At 36.0% G+C, this 26,318-nt stretch overlaps 1 protein-coding gene across 2 annotated transcripts in view; it reads left to right on the top strand.

The window, feature by feature from the left end:
* Rock1 (Rho associated coiled-coil containing protein kinase 1) overlaps nt 1-26,318 on the top strand; it is a 100,481-nt gene that overhangs the window by 49,279 nt on the left and 24,884 nt on the right. Inside the window, exons 12-20 of one of the 2 annotated variants that reach the window (XM_013122752.3) lie at nt 3,772-3,857; nt 7,647-7,695; nt 12,732-12,867; nt 13,938-14,029; nt 14,122-14,368; nt 18,046-18,152; nt 19,880-20,030; nt 23,314-23,474; nt 25,175-25,359. In XM_013122752.3, coding sequence (XP_012978206.1) covers nt 3,772-3,857; nt 7,647-7,695; nt 12,732-12,867; nt 13,938-14,029; nt 14,122-14,368; nt 18,046-18,152; nt 19,880-20,030; nt 23,314-23,474; nt 25,175-25,359 — 1,214 coding nt within the window. Of the gene's footprint in view, nt 1-3,768; nt 3,858-7,646; nt 7,696-12,731; nt 12,868-13,937; nt 14,030-14,121; nt 14,369-18,045; nt 18,153-19,879; nt 20,031-23,313; nt 23,475-25,174; nt 25,360-26,318 lie in introns of both variants that reach the window. The other variant, XM_005083035.4, reaches the window with a different exon arrangement.

The raw sequence follows: 26,318 nt of genomic DNA, 5'->3' as shown, positions 1-26,318 counted from the left end.
CCACTATTAGTTCTATTTTCTTTGTCAGTGAATTTATTCTGCCATCATCCTAGAAATGGGATTAGGTACATTTATCTTTATGTGACTGGCTTATTTCATTTACCTTAATTCATCCATGTTGCAGTATATATTACAATTTCTTTTTAATATCTCAATGGGCATGTATATCACATTATGTTGGATTAAATGAAAAGAGTTTAATAAAGAGACTATTACAATACAAGCACCTATCAACAGAACAATAAAAGGTGAGAAAACACCTTTGGACTAACAGCAGTGGAAAACCATTGCTCCTATACTGCTGGGAGGAAAGAGAATTATGTTACTATAGCTCTTAGAAAGCCTGGCATAATAGAAGAGGAACATAGAATATAGAACACCAGAGCATAGCAAAGAAGAGTATTGGGAAACTAATTTCATATCCCCAACTTTGTTGTTTTCCCTTATGTTCTGAGACTAATCATAACACAACAGATCCAGGTAATGTAGTCTGTAGGTTTTATGACAAAAGTAGAAGGTGGTATGTAACATGAAAAATAACAACCCAGAGGCAGACATTAGGGTTCAAGTTGAAGATCAGAATAGCAGAGCAGCCAACCACTAGAGAGTTCTTCCCTCTACCAAGCCTGGGGCAATTCTGTCCTCAGCCTGACTGCAGATTGAATACAAACTGAGACCCTAAGCTTCTGTTTTATATTCCTCTCTAGTGCTGGGATTAAAGGCGTACACCACCACCCAGCATCCGTGGCTAACTAGTATGGCTGCTGAGATTAAAGGTGTGTACCACCACTGCCTGGCCTCTGTGGCTGTGGCTAGCTTTGCATACTAATCTTCAGGCAAGCTTTATTAGATCATAAACAAAATATTACCACAGTGGTAGATTTTTAAGACTGAAAGGGAGCTGGAGAAATAGAAAATAATCAGTATTTTCAGCATAACTTATTTTTTTCATTCTTTGGAATTATGACTATATGATGAATAAGTATATTATTAAGGAACTTTGTATGTTCTAGTTATCTTTCTGTTGTTTGTGTGGCTGAAAAACAAGCCTTCCTTCCCTAAATTTAAGAAGACCCTTTTGAGTTAAATAGGACTTTGCTGGGGGACATTCCTGTTTTTAGGAGTAATTATCTGTTATCCTTAAAGCATTCTTAAAATACCTTGTTTACATGGGACACTTTATTTACTTTTGTTTTGGGGTTTGGGTGTTTTCTGACATTGGGATCAAAGCCAGTGTCTTATAAGCTTGACCACTGAGCTATATCCTCATCATCTTGCTTATGCTTTTAACAAGAAGCAAAGGAGTAGCAATTATTTTCTAATTGTTTTTACAATTTTTTTCAATATTGAACATTTTTGTGCATATGTGTAAATGCCTGGGTGTGTGTAGGTATATAATGTGAGTTCAAATACCTGTGGAAGACAGGAGAGAGTGAGCCTCAGATCTCCTGGAACTAGAGCTACAGGTGGTTGTAAGCTCCCTGATATGGGTGCTAGGAACTGAACTCTGGTGGTCTGTAAGAGTATTAAGTGGTCTTAACCACTGAACAAATTTGCTGGTTTTGAGGGAAGGTACTATATAGCTGTTACTGGCCTCAGACTCAGTGTCTAGTCAGAGATGATCATGAACTTGATCCTTGTACACCTTAATCCCAAGTGTTGGTATTATAGGTATGGGTTACTTACATCCACTTTATGTGATACTGGAGAGTAGAAGGTGTCAGATCCCCTGGAGCTGGAGTTACAGGCATTTGTGAACTGCTTAATAATGGTTGCTGGAAGTTGAACTGAGGTCCTCTGGAAGAGGGATAAGTGCTCTTAACCATTGAGCCATCTCTCCAGACCCTGATCACTTCTTTTGAGCTTTTTTTTTTTAACATTTTTTAAATCACTTTATTTTTGAAAAGTATAATTACAACATTCCATCCTTCCCTTTTCTTGATCCATGCCCTCTCATATGCCCTTCCTTGTTTCCTTTCAAATCTGTGGGTTTTTAAAATTTTCAGTCCAAAAACTGTTTGGCAAAATGTATAGTTAATAGGGGCTCAAAATTTATTGAAATGAAAATACTACTTCCTAGGGAAAATAACAATATTTTTTGTAATCTTGCACTTCATGGATTTTCTCTAGAATGTAAGGTAACTAGTACTTGAGTAAATCTTCAGTTTGATTTATTTGATTATCCTGATTTGTTTTGTTTTGTGGTTATTCTGTGTTTTGTTTTGTTGTAATTGTGTAAATTTCCAGTTGTGACTGATGTCATTTGGTTATTACTATTCCTTTGTAATACAATTTATGTTAGCCTAGAACTGAATACAAAAATCTACTGATTTAATGACAAAAATCTTGAAAGTCGTAGCTGAGATGCACATTTCAAGGCCAAATATAATGAAAAAAATTTCCTTACTGCTTTAGATACTGACTTTTCTTATTTTTTGTTGCATTTGCCATTAATAATTAATTAATTCCTTTTGTTTTTCATGACTTTTTACATTTTTAGCCTTCAGTGCTGGATCCCCTTCCACTGCTCAACTAATATTAAATGGACTCACATGAATGCCCATCTTATTCTCTTAGCTCCACACCTGAATCTCTCTTCCTGGGTACTTCACAGACACATCAGACTAGGCAGAGTTAAACTCACAGTCTTCCTCTGCCCAAACCTTCACTGACAATGTTCTAGATTTCTTGCCTTTTTTGTAATAGTAACAATGTCTCTATTCTTTTTTATTCTAGTTTTCTAGATCTATCTTCTAACATACTCTTCATGCTTAGAGCCAGGGTTTTACTACATATCCACCTGAATTGTTCCAATAGCTTCTTACCTGGATGCTTTTTCTAATCTATTGTCCTTTAAGTATTCATCTTACTAGTGAAATTGGGGTGTGTGCATATGTGCATGTGTTACATGTGTGTGTACAGAGGTCAGATCCTATATATTCTATTACTCTCTACCTTATTTTATTCAGGGTGCTCCACTAATCCTAGAGTCCATTGATTGACTAAGATGACTGATCAGCAAACCCCAGGCATCATCTTGTCTTCTCCCTGTTTAGCACTGGGATTACAACCATGTGCCACCATACCCAGCTTCTTATGTGGGTGCTTGTATAGCAAGTACTTCCTAGTGAACTAATTCCTAGCCCTAGAATATTATTTTAGGTTGTTAGTATGATATTGCAAATTTTAAATTGGGTCCTCAAGTTTTGTTGTGTATTCAAGGATGTCTTTTACATACTTCAAAGTTTGACACAAGTTAATTCCTCTGGGATGTTTTGTCTTGTGCTATACTTGATTTCTTCCCATTACCAAATGTGATGTTTTCTTCCCTCCTATCAACTCTTCATTCTTTCTAAAATGCCTTCTTTCTACCCACTTCTCCTTGAGGCTAATTTTGTCATCTGTTAGATCCATCTTAAAGCATGTATATTCTTGGTAACATTAGAAGTGGCTCCTTCTTTTCTTTGGAACACTCTGTATGTAATTTAATTATAAGCATTGTAATATTTTGTGCCTATGTCTTTGGATCATTGTACATTATTAACTGGTACATAAAAACAAAAATGTACATATTGAGTTAATAGATAGTGTTTTGATATACATTTGAATTATGCCCAACTGTATTGAAACAATACCAACTAATATTGTTGAGAAAGATAAGGAATTAAACTAAATGGTCATATTCTAAATAGCCATAAAATAGTAACAAAAGGTGTTTTAATTTCTGCAGACATTAACAGAGTGAAGGTTTTTTTCTTTTACTTAAAGCAGGAAAGTTTACAGAAAACAATCTACAAGCTTGAAGAACAACTGCATAATGAAATGCAATTAAAAGATGAAATGGAGCAGAAGTGCAGGTGAGACTGTCCTTCAATGGTGTTCTCATAGTAGGAGTTATATACATATTTTAGAACATTTAATATATTCTGTAAACACCTGGAGGTGTATATAAGATGGGATGTTAAAGTTGCAATTTATGCACATCTATAAAAAAGTGTCTTGGCTAGAATTCAACGTATTATTAATGGCTTGGAATGTAGATTTACAGTAGAGTGGGTACTTTTACTCCACATGGCCCTGAATTTGATCCCAAGCACTGCAAAAAGAAGAGAAAGGAAACATTTGTGTTGCTGTTAGTTACACATATGCTTTCTTCAGACTGTTTAAACTCTATTTGCTATGGTAGCTTTTAAAAAGTGTGTTTAGTTTTAATTAATTTAGTTGCCTCATTTGTTATGTTTCCCTCCTGATTTAACTAGCTAATTGAAAGGGCTTTCTGAAGTGCAAAATAATCTTCTAACCTAAAATGATTAATTTTCATACTTTCACTGAGATTTTTCTGGGATGTAATTTGTTGGTTTTCTTATTCCTGGTTGAATCAAATTCTATTGATACCATATATTTATGCTGTAGAGCAGTGGTTTTCATCTTGTGAATCACAATCCCTATAGGGGTCAAACAATCCTTCAAGGGTTTACCTAAGACCATTCTGCATCTCACATATTTACATTACAATTCAAGACAGTAGCAAAATTACATTTATGAAATAGCAAAGAAAATAATATTGGGAGCCACTACAACATAAGAAATTGTATTAAAGGGTCACAGCATTAGGAAGGTTGAGGACCATTGAAATATTCAAAGGATTATCATGGTATTTTAAAATAACCAAGCATAATGTTGGTACTTGTTAACTACAAATACTAACTTTATAGTAACATTTTATGACTTATTGAATAAGTGAAATATAATTGTAACGGATACTGTATTCAGTAAATGGAATTGGGAAAGTTGAAAGTGCTGGAGGCATAGGAAGTAATTAAGATTTTTCTCTGCCTACCTTCCCTGGTGCATTATATATAAATTTAAAATTTTAAAAATGTAATGAACAAACAGCCAAAGTCAAGATTTTGAACGAGTTTATAAGAGTAAAGAGTAGAAACAGGAAAGGAGTAGATATATAAATACTGAGAAATTTCTACATCAAAAAAAAAAAAACTATGGGCAGGAAAGATGGCTCAACAGTTAAGAATGCTTACTACTCTTGGAGCAGCTGTGTGAAATGATTCACAACCACCCATAAGTCCAGTTCCAGGAGATCCAACACTTCTCCTGGACTCCATCTGTGCTCGTGTGTACATACCTTGCCTATGGGCATACATGTACACATGCTTTAAAATAAAATAAATCTTTAAAATTTTAAGAAAATTTAAACAGTAGCTGGTGGTGTTGGCAATAAAGGTTTTGAGCAAGAAATCAGAGTAACCACAAATGGAAAATAATCATATAAAAATTTATAACCTCGTGAAATAGAAATGACCGATTTTAATCAGCCTGTAGGATACTGAGGCAAGAGGATTAAGAGTTTTAGAACAGGCACTCAAATTATTTTAATTATATTTCTTCAACAAAGATTTTAGTTTGTGTCAAATAATGTACATACCAACAATATAGTACCAAATAAAAAAGATATAGCACCTACTTACGTGGAGTTGTAAATATCAGGGAAAATAATGCAGGTAATTATAAATTAGTATAATAGATGGTAAGTTAGGGAGAATAAAATGATTCAAGTATGCAATGTTTGGAGGCCCAGCACTGAGGAAGTGGAGCAGGAAGATCAGGGCTAACTTGGGTTTTTACATATATATGGCCACGCCTGTCCCCCTCAAAAAACCAAAAAGACAAAAAAAAAAATTTGAAGATTGTATCAGCAGATACCTATAACACTTTATTGGATGTTTTTAAAAACCAGAGCCAGAAAGTTGGGTATAGCACAAATAACAAAAACCTAGAGACAGATATCAGGGTTTAAGCTGAACATCAGAAAAGCAAATCAGCCAGCCACTACAAGGTTCTCACCTCTACCAGTGCTCAGACCAAAGGGGCAATCCACTGAACCTTAGATTGCATCTCTAGACTGCACTGCTCTCTGCCAAGCCTCAGTATCCTAGACTGCCATGCTCTCCTCAACATGGCTGGAGACTAATAGCCTAAGACTGACTTTGCCTTATATACCTTCCTAGTTTTGGGATTAAAGGCCTGAGCTCTGTTAATTCTTTTTGGTTGATTTACTCTTGTGTAACCCTGGGTGGCCTTGAACTCATAGAGCTCTGCCTGTCTCCTGAGTCCTGGGATTAAAGGTGTGTGCCACCGCCACCTGGCTCTATGACTGTGGCTAGCTTTGCATTTTGATCTCCAGTAGCTTTATTAAATTTATAAACAATATATCACCTCAGTGGGTGAGAAGACTGAAGTGGGAAGAGTAAAACAAAGTGTTAAAATCCAGGAATTATACATATGTGGGAACCTTGTTGTAAGGTAACTTCATGTGTGTTAGATAGGAAGAAAAGTTAGAAATGAGTCCCGGCAAATATGCAAGGTCAGAATATTAATGTACTTTTTTTTATTGACAAGATAAGGAATTTGAAATTTACCTTAAGTATGGTAGAAATACACAAAAAGTCCTTAAAGAAGTGAGAAATGGTTCACCATCATCCACTGGCTTTTAGGCCAGGTGGACATGGCAGCTACCGCTAATTCCAGAACTCTATAGGCAGAGCAGAGATGGATCCTTCTGGGCTAACTGGCTAGCTAGACTGGGCCAAATTGACAAGCTCTGAATTTTCTAGGCTGCCTCAGTAAAAAAGTGGAGCATAATCAAGGAAGATGCCTAATGTCAATGTCATGCCTCTGTATCTGTGTATCTGCACACTTGCCCACAAACATGCACACCTACAGATTGAAAACAACTCCTAATTATTTGATTGGCCTTTTATTTTTGATTATTGATTAAAAAACAAAACAGGAAGATAAGTCAGAGTCAGAGATAATTCTCTGCTGATACAATGTCTACTTGGACATTCTAGAAGAAAAGCAAATTAATATTGAAGGGAACTGTATAGAACAGGTTAGTTTTGGATGTGTGAAATGAGCATATTACATATATAGTATGTGTAGAACAGAGGTTCTCAACCTTCCTAATACAGTTCCTTATGTTGTGGTGACTCCCAACCTTAAAATTATTTCGCTGCTACTTCATAGCTGTAATTTTGCTACTGACATGAATTGTAAAGTAAATATCTGATATGATGGATACCTGATATGCAACACCCAAAGGGGTTGTGATTCACAGGTTGATTCCCACTATGTTAGAAGGTCAAAACTGTGATTAGAGCCAAAGCAAACAAATCGGGGTGGAGGTTTCAGTAGATCTCAGAATTTTACCTACATCATTGCCCAGTGGTGCACTTACCTATATGCCACCTTCCCTGTCATTCACAAGGTAATCCCAGCACTTGGGAGGCAGAGACAGGTGGATCTCTGTGAGTTTGAGGCCAGCCTGGTCTACAGAGTAAGTTCCAGGACAGCCTCCAAAGCAATACAGAGAAACCCTGTCTTGTAAAACCACGATAGATAGATAGATAGATAGATAGATAGATAGATAGATAGATAGATAGATAGATAGGTAGGTAGGTAGGTAGGTAGGTAGGTAGATTCATTCATTCATACACACGTCTTCATCAGACAGGATCACAGAGAGAGAGAGAGAGAAGTAAATCAAGTGAAAAAGTAAAGAAATAGGTATTAACACTGGGTAATGAAAGTAAATATACCTATAATCAGTATTTTTTTTGCTTTTGCAGAACTTCGAACATAAAACTAGACAAGATAATGAAAGAATTGGACGAAGAGGTACTTTTTTAGTTTACTAAGTATTTTTTGTTGATTTTCTTCTCTCACATTGGTTTGTTTCTAGTGAAAATCTTATTTGAGATTACAAAACTTAACCAGAAAATTAAGATGAAAATTTTACTTTAGATTCCAGGTTCAAGTATACAGATTTTGCTTTAGTTTCCTTTGTTCTTTATTCTGTGACCTTGTTGAAATTTTAGTACATACATTTCAGTTTTGTGGTTCTTGATAACTGAAAAACAAAAAGAATCAAGAGATCAAAAATAGAAGCTGTGCCCAGCAGTGTTGACAGACACTTTTAATCCCAGCATATGGGAGGTAGAGGCAGGCAGATCTCAGTTTGATGCCAGCCTGGTCTACAAAGTGAATTCCAGGATAGCCAGGACTGTTTGACAGAGAAACCCAGTATTGACAAACCATTAAAAAATAAAAATAGGAGCTGCGACTCTGTCAGAAAGAGGCAGATTGAGAAGAAAAATATAAAATAATTTGAAATGATTTATATAGACATGATACTATATGACCAATAGGTCCTAGAATTGGTTTTAGAAGTATTCATGTTTTTCCTACCAGCCTGGTTTCATAGCTGAGAAACAGTGTTTGTGGATAGATATTTGTGTACAAATATATAATACATTTTTATTCTTAGTTAACTTTCTTATGTGTGTGATTACTTTCTTAGGTAAAAATAGACAATCTTGATAGTTTTCTTCTAATGTATAATTTCCTTTTTTAGATTTAATCTTTGTTCTCTTTTTCTTCCCTGAGGTAATAGTATTTGTTTGGGCTTTTTGTTTGTTTGTTTGTTTGGGGCTGTTGTTGTTGCTGCTGCTGCTGCTGCTGCTGCTGCTTTTTCAAAACAGGATTTCTTTGTGCAACGGTCCTGGCTGTCCTGTAATGTGCTTTGTAGACCAGTCTGACTTTTAATTCAGAAAGCCACCTGCCTCTGCCTCCTGAGTACTATGTGAAATAAAGGTGTACACTACTGCTGGCCAGCTGTAATTGTATCTGTTAGTGGTATTTTTCCTTTTAACTTGTGTCTTAGGATATAAATGTAGTCATCTAAAGATTTATTGACAGCATTTTGCCATTAGCCACAGGTCTTAGTTACACACTGTAATTTTCATTCTGAGTGTTTGAGGAATCAGTCCTAAATTCAGATAAACTATGTTGAAGTTACTTATCTTTCTAAATTCAAGATTGGGAGGAAGATCTTAATTATTAAGTTAGCATAGTCCTACTTAAAGAGAGGCAAAGTGAAATTACTGTTCCCTTTTCTTACCACTAAGCATAGCTAAATCCCTTATGAATTAAATGTAAAACAAATGTGAAGAGATCCTGAAAGGTGTGAAGAAAGCAGATCAGCTCTCCGGTACTTGATTCCTAAGAAAAACCACAGGGATGTGGGGCTGGAGCTATAGCTCAGTTTATAGAGTGCTTGTGTGGCATAAATTCAGCCCTCAGGATTTCATAAAGGAGGGATGGTGACATATACCTATAATCCTAATACCTGGGAAATGGAAGCTGGAGGAACAAAAGTTCAAGGTCATATTCAGATATATAGAAAGTTCAGGGCTAGCCTGGAACACATTAGATCCTGACTCAGAAAATAAAATAAATAGTAGGAATACCAGCCTCAAAAGCTAAGAAAAGACTCCATAGACCACAAGTACATCATTAATAACATTTATTCAACTGTGACAATTACATTTTTTTCAAGTGCTTAAGGACCACATACCAAGGCAGATCTTGTCCTGAGCCATAATGTAAATTTAAAAGAATCAGAATGAGTAGCAGATAACAGGAAAACTGAACACAAAGTCAAATGAGGAAAAGAGACACTCTGAAGGAGGATGAAAAAATACATTGGAATGTTGATATCTTTAAGCTTTTATGTTAAAAAAAGCAAGTTGAAACTTTTCATCATTGAAAAGAGTTACATTAGGGGCTGGAGAGATGGCTCAGTGGTTAAGAGCACTGACTATACATCCAGAGGTCCTGAGTTCAATTCCCAGCAACCACATGGTGGTTCTCAACCACCTGGAATGAGATCTGGTGCCCTCTGCTGGCATGCAAGCACAAAAGTGTATACAAAATAAATAAAGGAATAATATATTAAAAAAAAGGAAAAAAAAAAGAAAAGAGTTACATTAAATGAAAATACAAAATCAAAATTTTTGAGATGCAGTGTCTAAAGGAAAGCTTATTGAATACATGTTTATATTAGAAAAGTCGCTAATAACTAATCTTAACAGTGAAAAGGATAGAAGCTGAGGTGGTCCAATTGGAAATGAAAATGAAAAAATAATAGATGGAACCAGTGAACCTGTTTGAAAAGATTTGCAAAATTGGCAAACATCTAATAAGACTGAAATAGGTAATTTCAGTAGCTGTGTATAACTGTGAGGAAAGTAAATCCATGATTTTAAAAGTCCCCATCTCCACAAAGAAGTGAATCTCAATGACCCCATAACTTCACTAGAGAATTCTGCCAAGTTTAAAGAAACCACCAAATAATTTACAACACCTGCAAAATAAGAACACTTCCTAATTCATTTTGTTATACTGATAACCTTATACCAAATCATAGATTATAGAGAAAACTAGAAAACACTATCACTTACAAATATAAGTCCTTAGCAAAATATTAACATAGATCTCAGCAACACATAAAAATAATATATCTGACTGTAGTTTATTTCAGGGATGTAAAATTCTTTTAATATTTTTAAATCAATCAGCTTAATTCACCATATTAAAGAAGAAAAACTAAATGATCTTACCAGTTGATACAGAAAAAGCATTTAACAAAATGCCACATCCATTCATGATACAAATTTTCAGAAACCTCAAGTTGATAATAACACAATATATAGCCTATAATTCACTTCATACGTAATTATGAAAGAATACATAGCCGGGCGTTGGTTGCGCACGCCTTTAATCCCATATGCGTTTCATTCTTGTCATGGGTCTTTATTCTTCAAAAAAAGTTTTTCCCCTAAAGTTCTCTTCAAAAGTGTCTCTCCAAAATCTTCTCTCAAAAAACTTTCTTCTAAATTCCTTCTCAAAAGTTCTCAAGAGTTGTCCCCACATTGGTGGCTCACACCTCTAATCCCAGCACTCAGGAGGAAGAGGCAGGCAGATCTCTGTGAGTTTGAGACCAGCCTGGTCTACAAAGCAAGTTCCAGGACAGCCTCCAAAACAATACAGAGAAACCCTGTCTCGAGGAAAGGAAAAAAAAAAGGGTTTGTCCCCAATCCCAAGGTTCCAGTGTATATGCTCAATGCAGATAAAATTAGCAATTCTCTGGTAATAGCAAGGATACCGAGCAGGCATATCTGTCAACACCAGGAAGTGGGGTGCCTCGTGTCTCAGGGAGATGTGTCTTGTAAAATATGCAGGCACAGCTTAGGAGGTAGTGAGGGTTAAGGGGTTATAATTTCTAAGATAGGAAAAGGGGAGTTAGTAGGTAAAACTTCAGTTGTGTGGTTAGTTTAGCTAGAAGTTTGTAATTGATACATGTAAAAGAAAAAAAGGAAGAAACACTGTAGCTTTGTGCTTTCGCAGTTACAGTAGCCGTGGCAACTTGCATAGGCTAGGGAAGGAAAACTGGTGGCATTTGATCCATATTTGCATTTTAGCCAAATGTTACTGATTAAAGGGACTTCTCAGTGCTATATCAAAAGGAAAAGCTGAGGCTGTATAGTGTAAGATCCAGAGGCTGCTGCTTCCAGCCTCAGAGTAAGCAATGGGGTACTCTTAACCACTCACACCCTGGTGAGAAGAAATTCGTTTCTCAGTATATAGTCTATATATCAGGATTATGCAACCAAATGAAGTCATCTTCCTCACTCCCCATGAATGTACGTGCCCAGTAGATGCAATATTTTCATGAGCTAAACACACACAAGTAATGGGAATCACCCAAAGCTATTCTTAGGGAAGAGATGAAGTGACTACATATCAGGAAAACAGAATGAAGAACAGAAATACACTCTTAAAATTATGGCCCACTGACCTTTGACAAGAGTTAAAGCATTTTGGTAAAGTGTAATCCTTCAACAAATGATACTGGAACAATTGTGAGCCAAAATCTGAACCTTAATGTGTCATACCTTGTGACCATTAACTTAGTAGTTGATTTAAACATGAATATAGAAGTGTAAAGCTTTGAAGGAGCTTGTCTTGGTGACTCATGCTGATATTCCTACCACAGCCTCCTGTATACTGAGATTATACATGTGTGCCATCATGCCCAGCTTCAAGTTGGATTTAAAGTTAAAAGAGGTGCCTCAGTAGGCAGAGGCTCTGATAACCTTGGTATTACCCCATATCCTATATCGTGGCAGGAGGAAATGGATTCCTGAGAGTTGTCCTCCAACCTCCACACATGCGATGAGTTTTAAAGTACATATGACAAAATCTTAGAACTGGAAATACTATGGAGATCTGTGTCACCTCTACAAATCTCTCTGATAATATATTACATAAAAAAAAATAGTGTTTACTTATACATGGGAAAATCCAGAAAAGCACACAGTAAAGCAGAGTTTCCTGATGTCAGGTCTTAAATGTAAAAACAAAGCAACAAAAACCTGCCAACACTGGTAATACTGGTGATGGTAAGTCGAACACGGAAAATGTGTCTGTGTCTAGTTCAAGTAGGAGTAACTTTATCTGTTACTGTAAAACTGTCATTGCGGTGTACTACATGGGGCTCAGGACATGGCTGAGCATTACTGTAACCTTAGTTTGAGAAAGCAGTATAGAGACAAGTGAGCCACAGTTTCAGTGAGAGACCATATCTCACGTGATACAAAAGAGAAACGATAGAGGAAGGCATCTGACAGCAATTGCTGGTCTCCACACACGGGCATTCACAGTATACTCTAGGCACATACTCACAACTGAGAAGAATATACAACCTTATTTTAAGCAAAAAAAAATGTATATTAAGATTTCATCTGAAGTATTTTTAAAGAGCAAACTATCAGTATTGTTTGCAGTTGTAACTATTGTTGTTATGATTCTAGGGGAATCAAAGAAGAAATCTAGAATCTGTGGTGTCTCAAATTGAGAAAGAAAAAATGTTGCTACAACATAGAATTAATGAATACCAAAGAAAAATGGAACAGGAAAATGAGAAGAGAAGAAATGTAGAAAATGAAGGTAAATTGTTATTTTGAAAAATGCTGGACTATCTAAGCAAACACTGAACTCTAAGTTTTTTAAGCCATTTGATAACAATGATTTTATTTCTAGTTTATTTTATAAATGTACTCACGTATGCAGTATGATATATACATAAGGCTTTACATATGGGATTCATAAAGGTATGATGTATTCAGTGGTATAAACTGGACTATTTGTATCATAAAGAATATACAGCTTAACAAAGTATCTCCTTATGTCATTAAATATGTATATATTTCTGTAGATATGTATGTATGATATATTTGGTTCCTTAAGATAACTGATTGATAGATTATCCTAAGAAGGAAGAACTAGTAGTAGTTCTGGAGTAAGAGCCAGTTAAAGAAGAAACAAGGGAAGAATTCTTGTTATTCTACCATTTAATATCCTTTGATTTCTGTGCTATTTTAAAAGTACCAAATTATTCAAGTAATTTATACTGTTCAAAAGCAAATAGAAAACTAGCTTTATAACTAAGTGTAGTGGTGCATCCCTATATCTCAGCACTCAGGGGATTAAGGCAAGAGCTCTTGTGTTTGAGAAGAGCCAGCAGGGCATAGTAAATCAAATCTCAAAGAAAATAAAAAGTAAAAACAAACAGCAAAAGGAACTTTGTATTATTACACCAATAGATTGGTCCCATGAAGACCATAAAAGAATTTAGAATACTACTATAACAGAAACAAAGCTGTTTTACTCTGTATTATAAAACTCTGTTCTGTTTGTTGCTTGTTTTTTCAAGACAGGGTTTCTTTGTGTAGCCCTGATTGTCCTGGAACTAGCTCTGTAGACCAGATTGGCTTTGAACTCACATAGCAGGCTTCCTCTGCCTTCCGAGTGCTAGGATTAAAAGTGTGGGCCACAACTGCCTGGCTATGCTCTACTTTTTGATTAATTTAGAATATAAGAACTTGTAAGATAGAATTTGGTTTTGGAAGTGGGAATGGACCTAATTTCACTGATTGTTGTGGTGTAAGAATAAATTTCATTTAAAAAGATTTTTTTCTAATAAAAGTATATAATTTCTACATATCTTTGACTTCTAGTTTCTACACTAAAGGACCAGTTGGAAGACTTACGGAAAGCGAGTCAGAGCTCTCAGCTTGCTAACGAGAAGCTGGCACAGTTACAGAAGCAGGTAAGTTCTTCAGTGGGATCCTCTTAAAATTATAGTTAATTAAAAGAAGCATGATCATGTTTGGTCAAAATTCTTTCTTTCTTTTTTAATAGTTAGAAGAAGCCAATGACTTACTTAGGACAGAATCAGACACAGCTGTAAGATTAAGGAAGAGTCACACAGAGATGAGCAAGTCAATTAGTCAGCTAGAGTCCCTGAACAGAGAATTACAGGAGAGAAACAGAATTTTAGAGAATTCCAAGTCACAAGCAGACAAAGAGTACTACCAACTGCAAGCAGTATTGGAAGCTGAGCGAAGAGACAGAGGGCATGATTCTGAGATGATTGGAGACCTTCAAGGTAATACTTTTTGGTAAAGTATATGTCATATATAATTTACCATTGTAAGTTTTTGTTTTATTATTGTAATGTGTGTGATGCATGGTAGAGAGAACTGTGTGTTGTCATGGGGCACATATGGGTGGGGTGGTCAGAGAAAAACTTGGTAAAGGTAGCTCGTTCTCTCTACCCTTACTTGGTTTCTGGGCATTGAGCTCAGGTTGTCAGGCTTGCATGGTAAGCCCTTTACCTACAAAACTATGTCATCAGCTCCCATTTTAAGCATTTTTAAGTGTCATTAAATACATTCAACATTACTATGCATCTATCCACAAATCTCCAGATCATTTTTATCAACCCAAACTAACTTCTTGTTACACAGTAACTCACATTCCTTCCTGCCTGCAGTGCTCTCTACCATCCTACTTTCTGTGCCTGGGAACTTAACACTCCATGTTCCTCACGGGCCAGAAGAGGGTATCAGATCTCATTATAGATGGTTGTGAGGCACCATGTGATTACCTTGAATTGAACTCAGGACCTCTGGATGTGCAGCCAATGATCTTAACCTCTGAGCCATCTCTCTAGTCCCCACAGTTTTTATCTTAAAATTTTTTTTTGTAGGTTGGGATGAAGCCTAGGATTTTAGTCATGCTAATTACCACGTAAGCTGTAATTCCAGTCCTGTTCTTTAACTTGTGTTTAAACTTGTGTTTAATTTAGCTATGTTTGTTTTTGTTTGTTTGTTTGGCTTTTTTTTGTTTGTTTGTTTGGTTTGGTTTGGTTTGAGATAGGATTTCTCTGTGTAGCCTTCATTTTCCTGGAAATCACTCTGTAGACCAGGCTGGGATTAATGGTGTGTGCCACCACTGACCACCTAATGTAACTACTTTTTAATATGAGTCTTTTTTTTTTATGTATCATTGCTCTCACAGAAAACAATTTGGTATAAGTGGAAGTCATCTTTCTATAGAGCTGGCATAGTATCTGTGTTTGTGTTGTGCTGTGATCCTTTCACAGATGTTTCTGTGAAGTAATTTTTAAGTCTTATTCACAATTCGCCTAATCCAGGCTGAGAGGGTTATCATTGCTAAATCTCACGAATTCCTCAGTTATGGAAGCAGGACCATTACAAAAAAAAGACCCAGGGAACTAGGAAAGGTTGGGATTAGAGATATTAGCATTCTTTGTGAAACTAAAAAGCAAATTAACCATAACTGACAATGGGTAAAAGGAACAGTTTTAAAAGGTAAATGCCATTTGATTTGTTTTTCAAAGATGTCTGCCTTTACTTCCTAGATATTTTCCTGTATTCTCACACATGAGAATTTCCAGACCTCTCAGGGAAGACTAGAGGATTTGGGGAATATGTTTTAACCTTAGTCATGAAAGTGAACATATTTTGGGTCTTATGGAACTTAATTCTGTGGAGAGAGGTCAGGTCAGTTTTTGTGACTACAGAAATTAGGAGCTCCCATTGACTGATAGCTGAGAATTGAATAGTTTTATCTCTCAGGTACCAGGCTTCAGATATATTCAGATAAAACCAAGAAAGGAGGTTCTTCATAGTTACTGGGAAAACTTCACACTTGTTCAAATCAAGTTTTTCTCAGTGCTTTATTGGGGGGGGGAGTAGTGCTGGGGATGGTTTTTGGAGACAAAGTTTCTCTGTGTAACAGTCCTGCCTGTCCTGAAACTCTGCTTGAGGACCAGACTGACCTGGAACTCAACAGAAATCCACCTGCCTCTGCCTCTCAAGTGGTGAGATTAAAGGCCTGTACCACTACGCCTGGCCTCACTGCTTTTTATACAACAAATTAGCTATATGTGGAAGTCTCATTGCTCAAAGATTAGTTCCATAAATTCTTCCAGTTCTTAAAAATGTTTATCTTTTGCTTATGACCACACTTGGAACTAATTGCTTCCAAAGTTGAGACCATCATGTTTATTAACTGTTTTTTAACAGAATCTTTTAGATACTGGTTAAAGTTAAGAAAAATTTATAGTATGATTTGTTATATGCTTGTCCTTTCTATTGCTTATTTTGTTTCATTTTTTACTTAGGAGATAATCCTATTTGGGGGTTTTTGTTTTGACTGAAACAATCTCAGTATGTGGCCCTGGCTCACCTGAGAATTTACAGAGATCTGCTTGCCTCTGTCTGCCTCTTGAGTGTCATGATATCCCATTCTGGATTTGCTGATGTCACCCACCAGTATAAATTAATATGTTATTCCAACTCATAGTACTGTACATTGGGATTTAGATCTAGAAGCTTGATCTGTCTAGTGACTCAATGTGTCTCAGGTAGGGTTTGAACAAGAAAATTCAGTAGTGGTTAGATATAAGGAAGCATGTGAAATCTGTTTTTTTTTTTTTTTTGGTAGCATTTGGTGGTTGTCCAGTTCTTCATTTTCAAAACAGTGCTCACCATTACATTCAGAAGGTTGAACAACTGTCTCCTCTATCTAGTTCTCAAATTTCATTAGCTTCTAAATACATTTTACCCATTAAATTTTCTCTTTTTCCCACTTCCATCTAGCCACTGAAAGCCAGTGGTTTTCTTTATCTCTGAATTTACTTGATCTGTATATTCTCTATTGGCATTATATAATAATGTGATTTTTTTGCATGAGGCTTCTTTTATATATAATATTTTTTAATTTCTGTAGCATTATTAGTATCTCGTTAAAAGCTAAGTTTTGTATGTTTGTACTACAGTTTTTATGTTGGTAGAGCTTCAGATTGTAGTCACCTTTTTGTTATTGTAGATAACAATGCTTTGAACATTAATTTACAATATGTGCCATTTGTGTTCTTTTGAAATTGCTTGGTCGTGTATTAATTCTAAACTTTTGTAGGAATGCTAAACTTTTTTCTACAGTGAATGAACCATTTCATTTTCCCATGTCAAGGAGTTGGGATTCTGTTTTTTTCCATTTTGTTCTTAGCATTCCTAATGAGTAATGATATCTAACATCTGATATCCAATTGTTTCAGCACCATTTGTTTAAAAGGCTGGTGGGGGGCGGATAATTGGGGCTATTTCTTCCATGTAAAAATAATTCTATCCAGGCAATAGTCATCCTCCTCTGAACCTGGGGGTTAACAATTTTAGTTTTCAGTGAATGAGCCTTGTTCTTCCTTGGTTAGATATCTTTCTAGGAGAGTGGTTCTCAGCCTATGGTTTGTGTTCCCTCTGGGGGTCAAAGCAGTCTTCCATTGGGGTTGCCAAAGACCATCTGAAAGCACAGATATTTACATCACGACTCATAACACCTGCAAAATAATTTTATGGTTGTGGATCACCACAATATAGGAGCTGTATTAAAGGGTTGCAGCATTTGGGAGGTTGAGAACCACTAGGCTAAAGAGATGGTTCAGCAGTTAATAGCACTTGCAGCTCTTGCAAAAACGACCTGAGTTAAATCACCAACCCCACCTGACTCCTTAGAACTATCTGTATGTAATTCCCATTCCAATGGACCCAATTCTCTCTCTTGCCTCCACCACATGAAAGTGGGACACAACATACATGCAGGAAAAACACTCATGCACATTAAATAAAAATTCAAAACTAAACATTAACAAGCATGTAGAAATCCTCCATCACCAACCTCCTCACTCTCAAATAATAACAATTCTGATTTATAATATCATAACTTAGTTTTTGCTTTATCCTTTTTCTCATTTCATAGCACGAATTACATCTTTACAAGAGGAGGTGAAGCATCTTAAACATAATCTTGAAAGAGTGGAAGGAGAAAGAAAAGAGGCTCAAGACATGCTTAATCATTCAGAAAAGGTAAGTGACTTACTGTCATAATTATTATATATTATGGTTGTCAGAGGTTATAAGGTAGTTTTATAGCATTCATTTGTAGTTTCTGTATTTTATTGTGTGGTTAGTTTCTTGGTATATGGGGATGTATGTGTGATGTGTTTGGCATCTTGTTACTATATTCTTGTTTGTACTCTAAAAAAACTTTGGATGCTTAATGGATAATCACAGTAATTTGATTTGGAAATAATTTTTAATAAGAAAATTGTTCCTATGGCTGGAGGATGGCTTATCAGTTAAGAGCACTGGCTGTTCTTCCAGAGGACCCAGGTTCAATTCCCAGCATCCACATGGCAACTTACAACTGTCTGTAATTATAGTTCCAGGGGATCCAATTTCCTTATACAGACATACATACAGACAACACCAATGCACAATGCACATAAAAAAGAAATTGTTACTAGTTCCTTTGTACATGGGTAAGAGGGAGGTGGTATTAATCCTTGCTATGTTAAATTGTATGAAGCCCGAAAACTAGACCCTAACAGACCATACATGCTTCTTCCATGTTGTTAGGAAAAGGGGGAGAGTGTGTAAAATAAAAAAGACCAAACTAATTGGCTTGTGCACCACTCCCATCTCTTCCTCCCTCCACCCCCTCTCCTTCCTATAAGATCATGCTTCAAGGCTTGTGTGGAGATCAGTTCTCTCCTTTTACCATATAGGTTCCAGGGTTCTAACTATGATTGTCAGACTTAGTGGCAAGTGTCTTTAATCCATTGCGGTCATTCTGCTGGCCTGCAAATTTATTTGGACTTTTATCAAAATGTTACTGCTGAGTACCTTGCTGAGGAGAGGATCAAACAATTACAGATGTAGGTCTTACTTTCACTGTTTCCCTCAGAAATGATTTTAAAAGCCACTGCTTTGTCATGTTCTACCCCAGAGGGTTTTTTGTTTTTGTTTTTATTCTCATATATTACATCCCCAACCACAATTTCTCCTTCCTCTTCTCTCAATCCCTCCCCCCATCTTGCCTCTCTCCCAGATCTACTCCTCTGTTTCTTTTCAGAAAAGAGCAGGCCTCCCAGGGATATCAACTGAACATGGCATAACAAATTACAATAAGACTAGGCACATACCCTCATATCAAGGCTGGATGAGGCAACTCAGTAGGATAAAAGGGGTCCCAAAATCAGGTAACAGTCAGAGACACATCCAATCCCAATGTTAAGAGCCCTACAAGAACACCCAAGTTACACAACCATAACAAATGTGGAGAGAACCTAGCTCAGACTCCTGCAGGCTTCCTGTGTGGTTCTGTCTCTGTACCAGGCTGATATAAATGTAGGAATAGGGTGAAAGAAGGAAGCATAGACAAGACTGGAATCCATTCTTTCCATTTTCATCTTACCATTTCACTACCTTGTCCCAAGATGCTTCATTTTTTTAAAGGGAAATAAATGTGAATTTAGATATAAATATAGATTAATGTCTTATATTCTTAAGTTTTTTTAGAGCAAGAATTGAGTAGCAAAGTGAAAGACTGTTGCATTCATTTGTGATTCTAGTTAGTGTAAAACCATCCTGAACATAACCAACAGCACAGGGACCTCTGCATCAGTTGTGGTGAATGCTTCCAGTGGGGAGGGATGAAAGAGAAAGGGGGATTTGTAAAGTGTTTATCTCATGTGAAATACTGAGGAATTTAAGATTTATTATATTCCATGGCTCTCATTCTAATTTTTTAGGAAAAGAATAATTTAGAGATAGATTTGAACTACAAACTCAAGTCTTTACAACAAAGGTTAGAACAAGAAGTAAATGAACACAAAGTAACTAAAGCGAGGTTAACTGACAAGCACCAGTCTATAGAAGAGGCAAAGTCTGTTGCCATGTGTGGTAAGTGTTGCATATAGTTTAAATAATGCTTATACAAATTTGGGTTTGATCAAAACTTCATTTCTATGACAGAGACTATAAGTAAGCATTGTTACCTAAGAAGAGAATAATATATTTTATTATATGATTCCTTTTTATCACAATTTTACCTTCTATAGTTTCCTCATTTTATTTATCATATCTTCACTATAAAAGTTAGTGAAATCATAGTAGGCATGCTGACCTGAAATCTCAGCACTGGAGAAGCTAAGGCGGGGCAATTTTGAGTTTGGGATTTGGGTCTAAAACAAGGTAAAGTTAGTGGATTTTGTGGAATATTTAACTATGTAAAGATGTGTTACATTTGTTTATGTTGTGGAATATTATTTTAACTAGGCAAAGATGTGGTGTGTTTAATTTTGTATAGGTGGGTAACTTTTGTTTATGCTGCATTTGATTCCTTAAAGATGTGTTGCTGTTTTACCTTGCCTGCCTAAGGCACCTGATTGGTCAGATAAAAAGCTGAACGTCCAATAGCTAGGCAGAGAAGGCATAGGTGGGGCTCTCTGGCAGAGAGAATAAGTAAGAGGAGGAATCCAGACTTGGGAAAGGACAAGGCAGAAAGTAAGGGAGATGCCTAGGGCTGGCCAGCAAGGCAGCCACCAACCAGTCAGACATGGAGTACAAGACATACAAAATGAAAGAAAGGTAAAAATCCTCAAGGCAAAACATAGATGGAGATAATGAGGTTAAATATAAGTTATAAGAGCTAGTAAGAAACAAACATAAGATAAGTCCTAGCTTCATTCGTAACTAATAATAAGTCTCTGTGTCATGATTTGGGAATTGATTGGTAGCCCCCAAAAAAGCCTGCTACAAGTGGACTCTTCTTTTCTCCCAATTTTTCAGTCTGTCCCTTGATTTTTCTTCATGATCCATTTTGGACCTCATTGTTACTTAGCTGCTTTTTTTGCCTCAGTTTTTTTTTTTAATTAAATCCTTTATATTTACTTTGCTTTATAGCTTCCAGTCACAATTCTAGTTTATACCAACCAGTTGCCTCATTTTATTATTACTTCAGATGTACCTGAGATCAGTGTTATTCTGTTGTATTATCTCCAACTACAGTTTTAATGTATGTTTTAAAAGACTGTTCTTGGGCTAGAAAAATGGCTCGGGTTAAGAGTGCTTCCTGTTCTTCCAGAGGTCCTGAGTGAGCAACTACATGGTGGCTTACAACCATCTGTAATGTAGTCTGGTGCCCTCTTCTGGCCTGCAGGGATACATGCAGGCAGAACACTGTTTACATAACAAATAAATCTAAAAAAAAAGACTGTTCTTGTTATCTGGAGAATTGCTTTGGAGGGGAAAAAAAAAGGAACAATAGAAATGGGATGATCTATAAACTAATATTTCTCTCCCACCTGCCAGTTCAAAAAACACTCGTATATGAATTATAAAATGAATTATATGAATTATAAAATGCTCAGCTAATAGCTCAGACTTATTACTATTCTCTTAAATTTAAATTAATCCGTTTCTATTAATCTGTATTGCCACATTGTAGTGAGATATCTGTGACATCCGCAGACCAGGCTCAAATATAGGTTAACTATAATTTATTTTGGGAAGAAGTCACTTTCAGAAGAAGCAGATGGCCACCACAGGTTCCTGCTCTAAGGACCCACACATGTTGCTCTTCTGTGACCCGACTGGAAGCATCAGAGAGCACTGGGGTCAGGGACCCCAGATGTAGGCCTACCCTCCGTCATGTCTGTACCTGTGACCACACCCAAACAGACATGGTCAGTGCTACAGGTGTGAACATGGTGGATATCTCACCACACCGCATGGCTTGTGACTTTACCTGCTTTTAGGATCTTGCTTCTTGGGCTATCCTGACTGCCCTTCTTCTTAACCACCTCAGTTTGTTTTTTCCACCTAACCTTATCTTGCCTCACTATTGGTCAGTCAGCTTCTTCATTAAACCAATCAGCATAATTTATACAGTGTACAGGAATACTCCACAGCAATGATCCATTAGAAAATTATAGGATCTGTGCACTGGTGGTAAGCAGAAAGCAAATGAAGCAGAAGCACAAAGGACAAAAATGTGATGGAAGGAGGACAGAAAAGGAAGCAAGAATGACTCCGGTGTTTAGTTTGAACAGCTGAATGAATGGTTGTATCCTTATTAAAAAATTGATATAAGTGCAATAGAAGTAATTTGGGGATTGGAGAGAAAGGTGTAACTATTTTAGTATGTTAAGTTTGGGGGCTAGGGATATATTTCAATGGCAGAACACAAGCTAAGCCTGTTTGAGGTCCTGAGTTCAAATCTCAGCATATCCCCAAAACAACAACTTTGATTACTTTTGTCAGCTACCTAGATGGATATGAACTCAAGGGTAGATATCTGTAGTCCAAACATAAGTGAAGGTTCTGTTAAGATTGGAGAGAAGGGATTCAGGAGACAGTGGTTCTGTTAGTGCAGCTGTATTCATAAGATTAGGGGAGAAGTGAACTTCCACTCTAATTGTTTTTCACATGACAGGCAAGCGCCAAGAATAGCAAAAAGACTTTCTTGGTTATGTAGCCTCCTACTGACATGACTGTGATAAAGTTAAAATTCTCATAACTTGACTTACCATATGCTAGAATCAGGCTCCTGGTAATTGCTAGGGTCTTCTGATGATTGAAAGAGGTATTCTGCAACATGGAATCTTGTCATTGAGTCACAGAATTTCTGTCTATAGAGCTTCTGAAATTTTTCCAGACCAATGAAAGAAAGAAGCCAGGTGTGGTGGTGGTGCACACCTTTAATCCCAGCACTCAAGAAAGCAGAGGCAGGTGAATCTCTGTGAGTTTGAGGCCAGCCTGGTCTACTGAGAGATTCCCAGGGCAGCTAGGGATGTTACACAGGGAAACCCTGTCTTGAAAAACCAATAAACAAACAAATTAATTAATGAGATTAATAACTGCAGTCATGTTTTTCTGTTCTTTACCTTCATTTCATTCGTTACTATTCTTCTTTCTAATTACACTCTTCATCTTCCAATCTAGACAATATTGAATTGCCCCTCCTTTGGGCAAGGGCTAGATTGAGACTTTTTAGGAATTATTATTATATTTTATATTTTTTATTCAGAGAATCTTATCATATAAGTTACTAAAATGCTCTTAGAACTTTTATAATTAATACCTATTACAGTTCCAGGATAAAATCAGTAGAGATTTTAAAGACCAATTTCCAGACCATTTAAAGTGAAAAATATTAAGGTGTTCTTTATTTGTTCTGTTACAGAAATGGAAAAAAAGCTGAAGGAAGAAAGAGAAGCTCGAGAAAAGGCTGAAAATAGAGTTGTTGAGACTGAGAAACAGTGCTCTATGCTAGATGTTGATCTGAAACAATCTCAACAGAAGCTAGAACATTTGACTGAAAATAAAGAAAGGATGGAAGATGAAGTAAGATACTTTTAAAAGAGAGGGTGTGACTGGAGAACCTTTATCTGTATTTGAAACAGAAGATTTGAATGATATATGTGTTCACTGCTGTTCTGTCATCCCATAACTTAGAATTTTCATTACAAATAGCTATTAAATATCATTCCCTAGGAGTTTTACCATTGTGTATCACAGCAATGCATGTAACTGTGTCAAAACATCTTAGTTGTTCCTAGAAGAAACTATTTCCTTAAAAAAAAAAAAGGCCATCAAAAGTATCTATGCTACCTAGAAAAACATTAAAAACAACTGCTGCTTGGAATGGCTTATATTAATAGAAAACATGTAGTTCATATTTATAATGCTGTTGATAAAAAGATAAAAGACATACGTTGGCAAAAGACATACGTTGGCGGTTACTATAAGTATTTTAAACAATATTTGTAAGTGGCTTCCAAGACTTGTCTTGCTGGAGGCAACATTGGAGAAGGGCAAAAGGAAGTGAAGTCAGAGAAGAAAACATGATGTGGAGCTGTCACGGGAGACATTTGGTCTCTAAAGTAACCAGTGTTCTTTTAAAACTTAGAGAAATGATATTGGTGAAAACATTAGGTCTTTTTTTTTGTGGGAAAATCCTTCTATATTCTATATAGAATTGACTAACAAGAGATGAGAAACAAACTAGCAAGCTGGCTATCTATATGTTGAAAGTTTGGAAGATGGAGCTGGAAGTTGCTCAGCTGTTAAGGACATTACTGCTGTTCAGGAGAACCTGGATTTAATTCCCAGCATCCTCAGTGGTAGCTCACAACCATATGTAACTCCAGTTTCAGGGAATCCAGAACTTTCTTCTGGCCTCTGCAGGAGGCACAAATATGATACACAGACATACCATGTAGGCTAAGCACCATACACATAAAGTAAAACTAAATTTTTAAAAAGTTTTTTAATTAAAAAAAGACAGCTCAAAGTTTTTTTAATTAAAAGAGAACTCAAAGTTGGGGTTATTAAGTTGAATAAATAGGTATGATCTGTATACTTTAAAGGAACAGACAGCTTAAAAAGACCAATTATAATTACAAGCACAACATATGTGTGACTATAAAAATTAAGGAAAGCCTTGCTAAGGGTGTGGTATTTGGGAACTAAAGAATAAAACATCTTAAGATTATTATTAAGTCTGAGAATGCTGTAGTGTCAGACTATCCAGGGAAAGGATGGAAAGGAGATGTTCCTGTACAAGATGGAGGGGAAGGAGTTTGTGCTATTTGATGATCTCTGTGATAATTAACTTGCAGACAACAGAATGAACATGTTGTGCAATACTGCAAGAATTGTGAGTTCATTGGCTCCTACACTAATAAGTACTTAATATTTACTATTTTCTAAGTTTTAGGATCATATAAACAAAACACATCAACATTTGTGGGTGAATGGCTAAGTTCAAGTACCCATTTGGAACGTCCTCTCACACATGACTTTTAACCATTATTTTCCAAAATTTCCAGACTAGCTGAAATTAAGATTTTTCTTTTTCCCACAGATTTCATACCTAAAATTTAGATACTATTTTCACCCTAGTGAATATGCAGTAATAGACACAAGGACAAATTAGAATAATGCAAAAGATAATAATGTTCTTGAAATTTGATTAGTATCCTTTCAAATATCTAATGGATTACTAAAATGATTAACATGCCAATCGCTTTTCTCATTCATAGGTTAAAAATCTCACACTGCAGCTGGAACAGGAATCAAATAAACGGCTATTGTTACAGAATGAATTGAAGACTCAAGCATTTGAAGCAGACAATTTAAAAGGTTTAGAAAAACAGATGAAACAGGAAATAAATACTTTACTGGAAGCAAAAAGATTGTTAGAATTTGAGTTTGCTCAGCTTACAAAGTAAGTTTTGAAAGTATCTTTTAGTGTTTCATTGGACTATAAATTTATGCCTCAAATTTGTGTGATAAAAGAATTAAGTTTAAAAAAAGGTTTGTAAGGAAGTTCCGTCTTATTAAAATTACAGGTAAAGGAAGAAGCATAGATTAGTAAAGCTGATGGCTTTACAGTCCATGTATTCATGGTGGAAATACCAGTGTTCTTATGATTTTCATATCTATAAGTATCATTACATTTCTCCAGATTAGCATACAAAAATGAAGATGGCCCTATTTGAAAAGAAGTGTTCCAGGTGGCTTTAGTTTGGAGATTACAATTAGACATAATCTTGGGATGAGAATTGTTTTGTTTCTTTGGTTCATCTCAGAGTTTCAGTCTTTTTTATTTTCCTATTACTGCTGAGATGTCATGTGCCTCCTTACCTAAGATGAAGACAAAGCGAGGGTGTCATGGGCCTGCTTTAAAATGATAGGAATGATGGGTATTCCTAAACTATAAAAATGAAACTGACAAATTTTCCCCCAAGCAACTACACTCAGTGGACATTTATGTTTTCTACCAACTACATGGCTTGCTACTAAACTACAAAGCAGTTATTATCTAATATTAAAGCCTAGCAGCCTCAGATAAAATTATTAATTCTTGAAAATCTGAGCCTTTGAGTTCCATTTTGTTCCTATGTGTTTGAGTCTGTACCTCTCCTAGGTGTGCCCTTTTTCCTGTGAAGTGTATTTACTCTGTGTGATAACATATTTTATCTTTATCCTTACCAATTTATTGCTCTTCTTTTCCTTTTATATTTCCTATGTAATTCTTTTTAAACCCCTTCCTGTGTTTAATTGCCAAAATATATTACACTTTGTTTTTCTTTAAATAATTTATGGTTTCTTCTTTTAGTTGTTTGCTACACAAAATATTTAAAGTACATTCCTGTGACCTTTTTTGCCTGTAAAGTGTATTTT

This window comes from Mesocricetus auratus, unplaced genomic scaffold (assembly GCF_017639785.1).
Source record: "Mesocricetus auratus isolate SY011 unplaced genomic scaffold, BCM_Maur_2.0 Super-Scaffold_100018, whole genome shotgun sequence".
NCBI lineage: Eukaryota > Metazoa > Chordata > Mammalia > Rodentia > Cricetidae > Mesocricetus > Mesocricetus auratus.
Note: the sequence above shows the minus strand (reverse complement) of the source record. Positions and strands in the feature narration are given on the sequence as shown.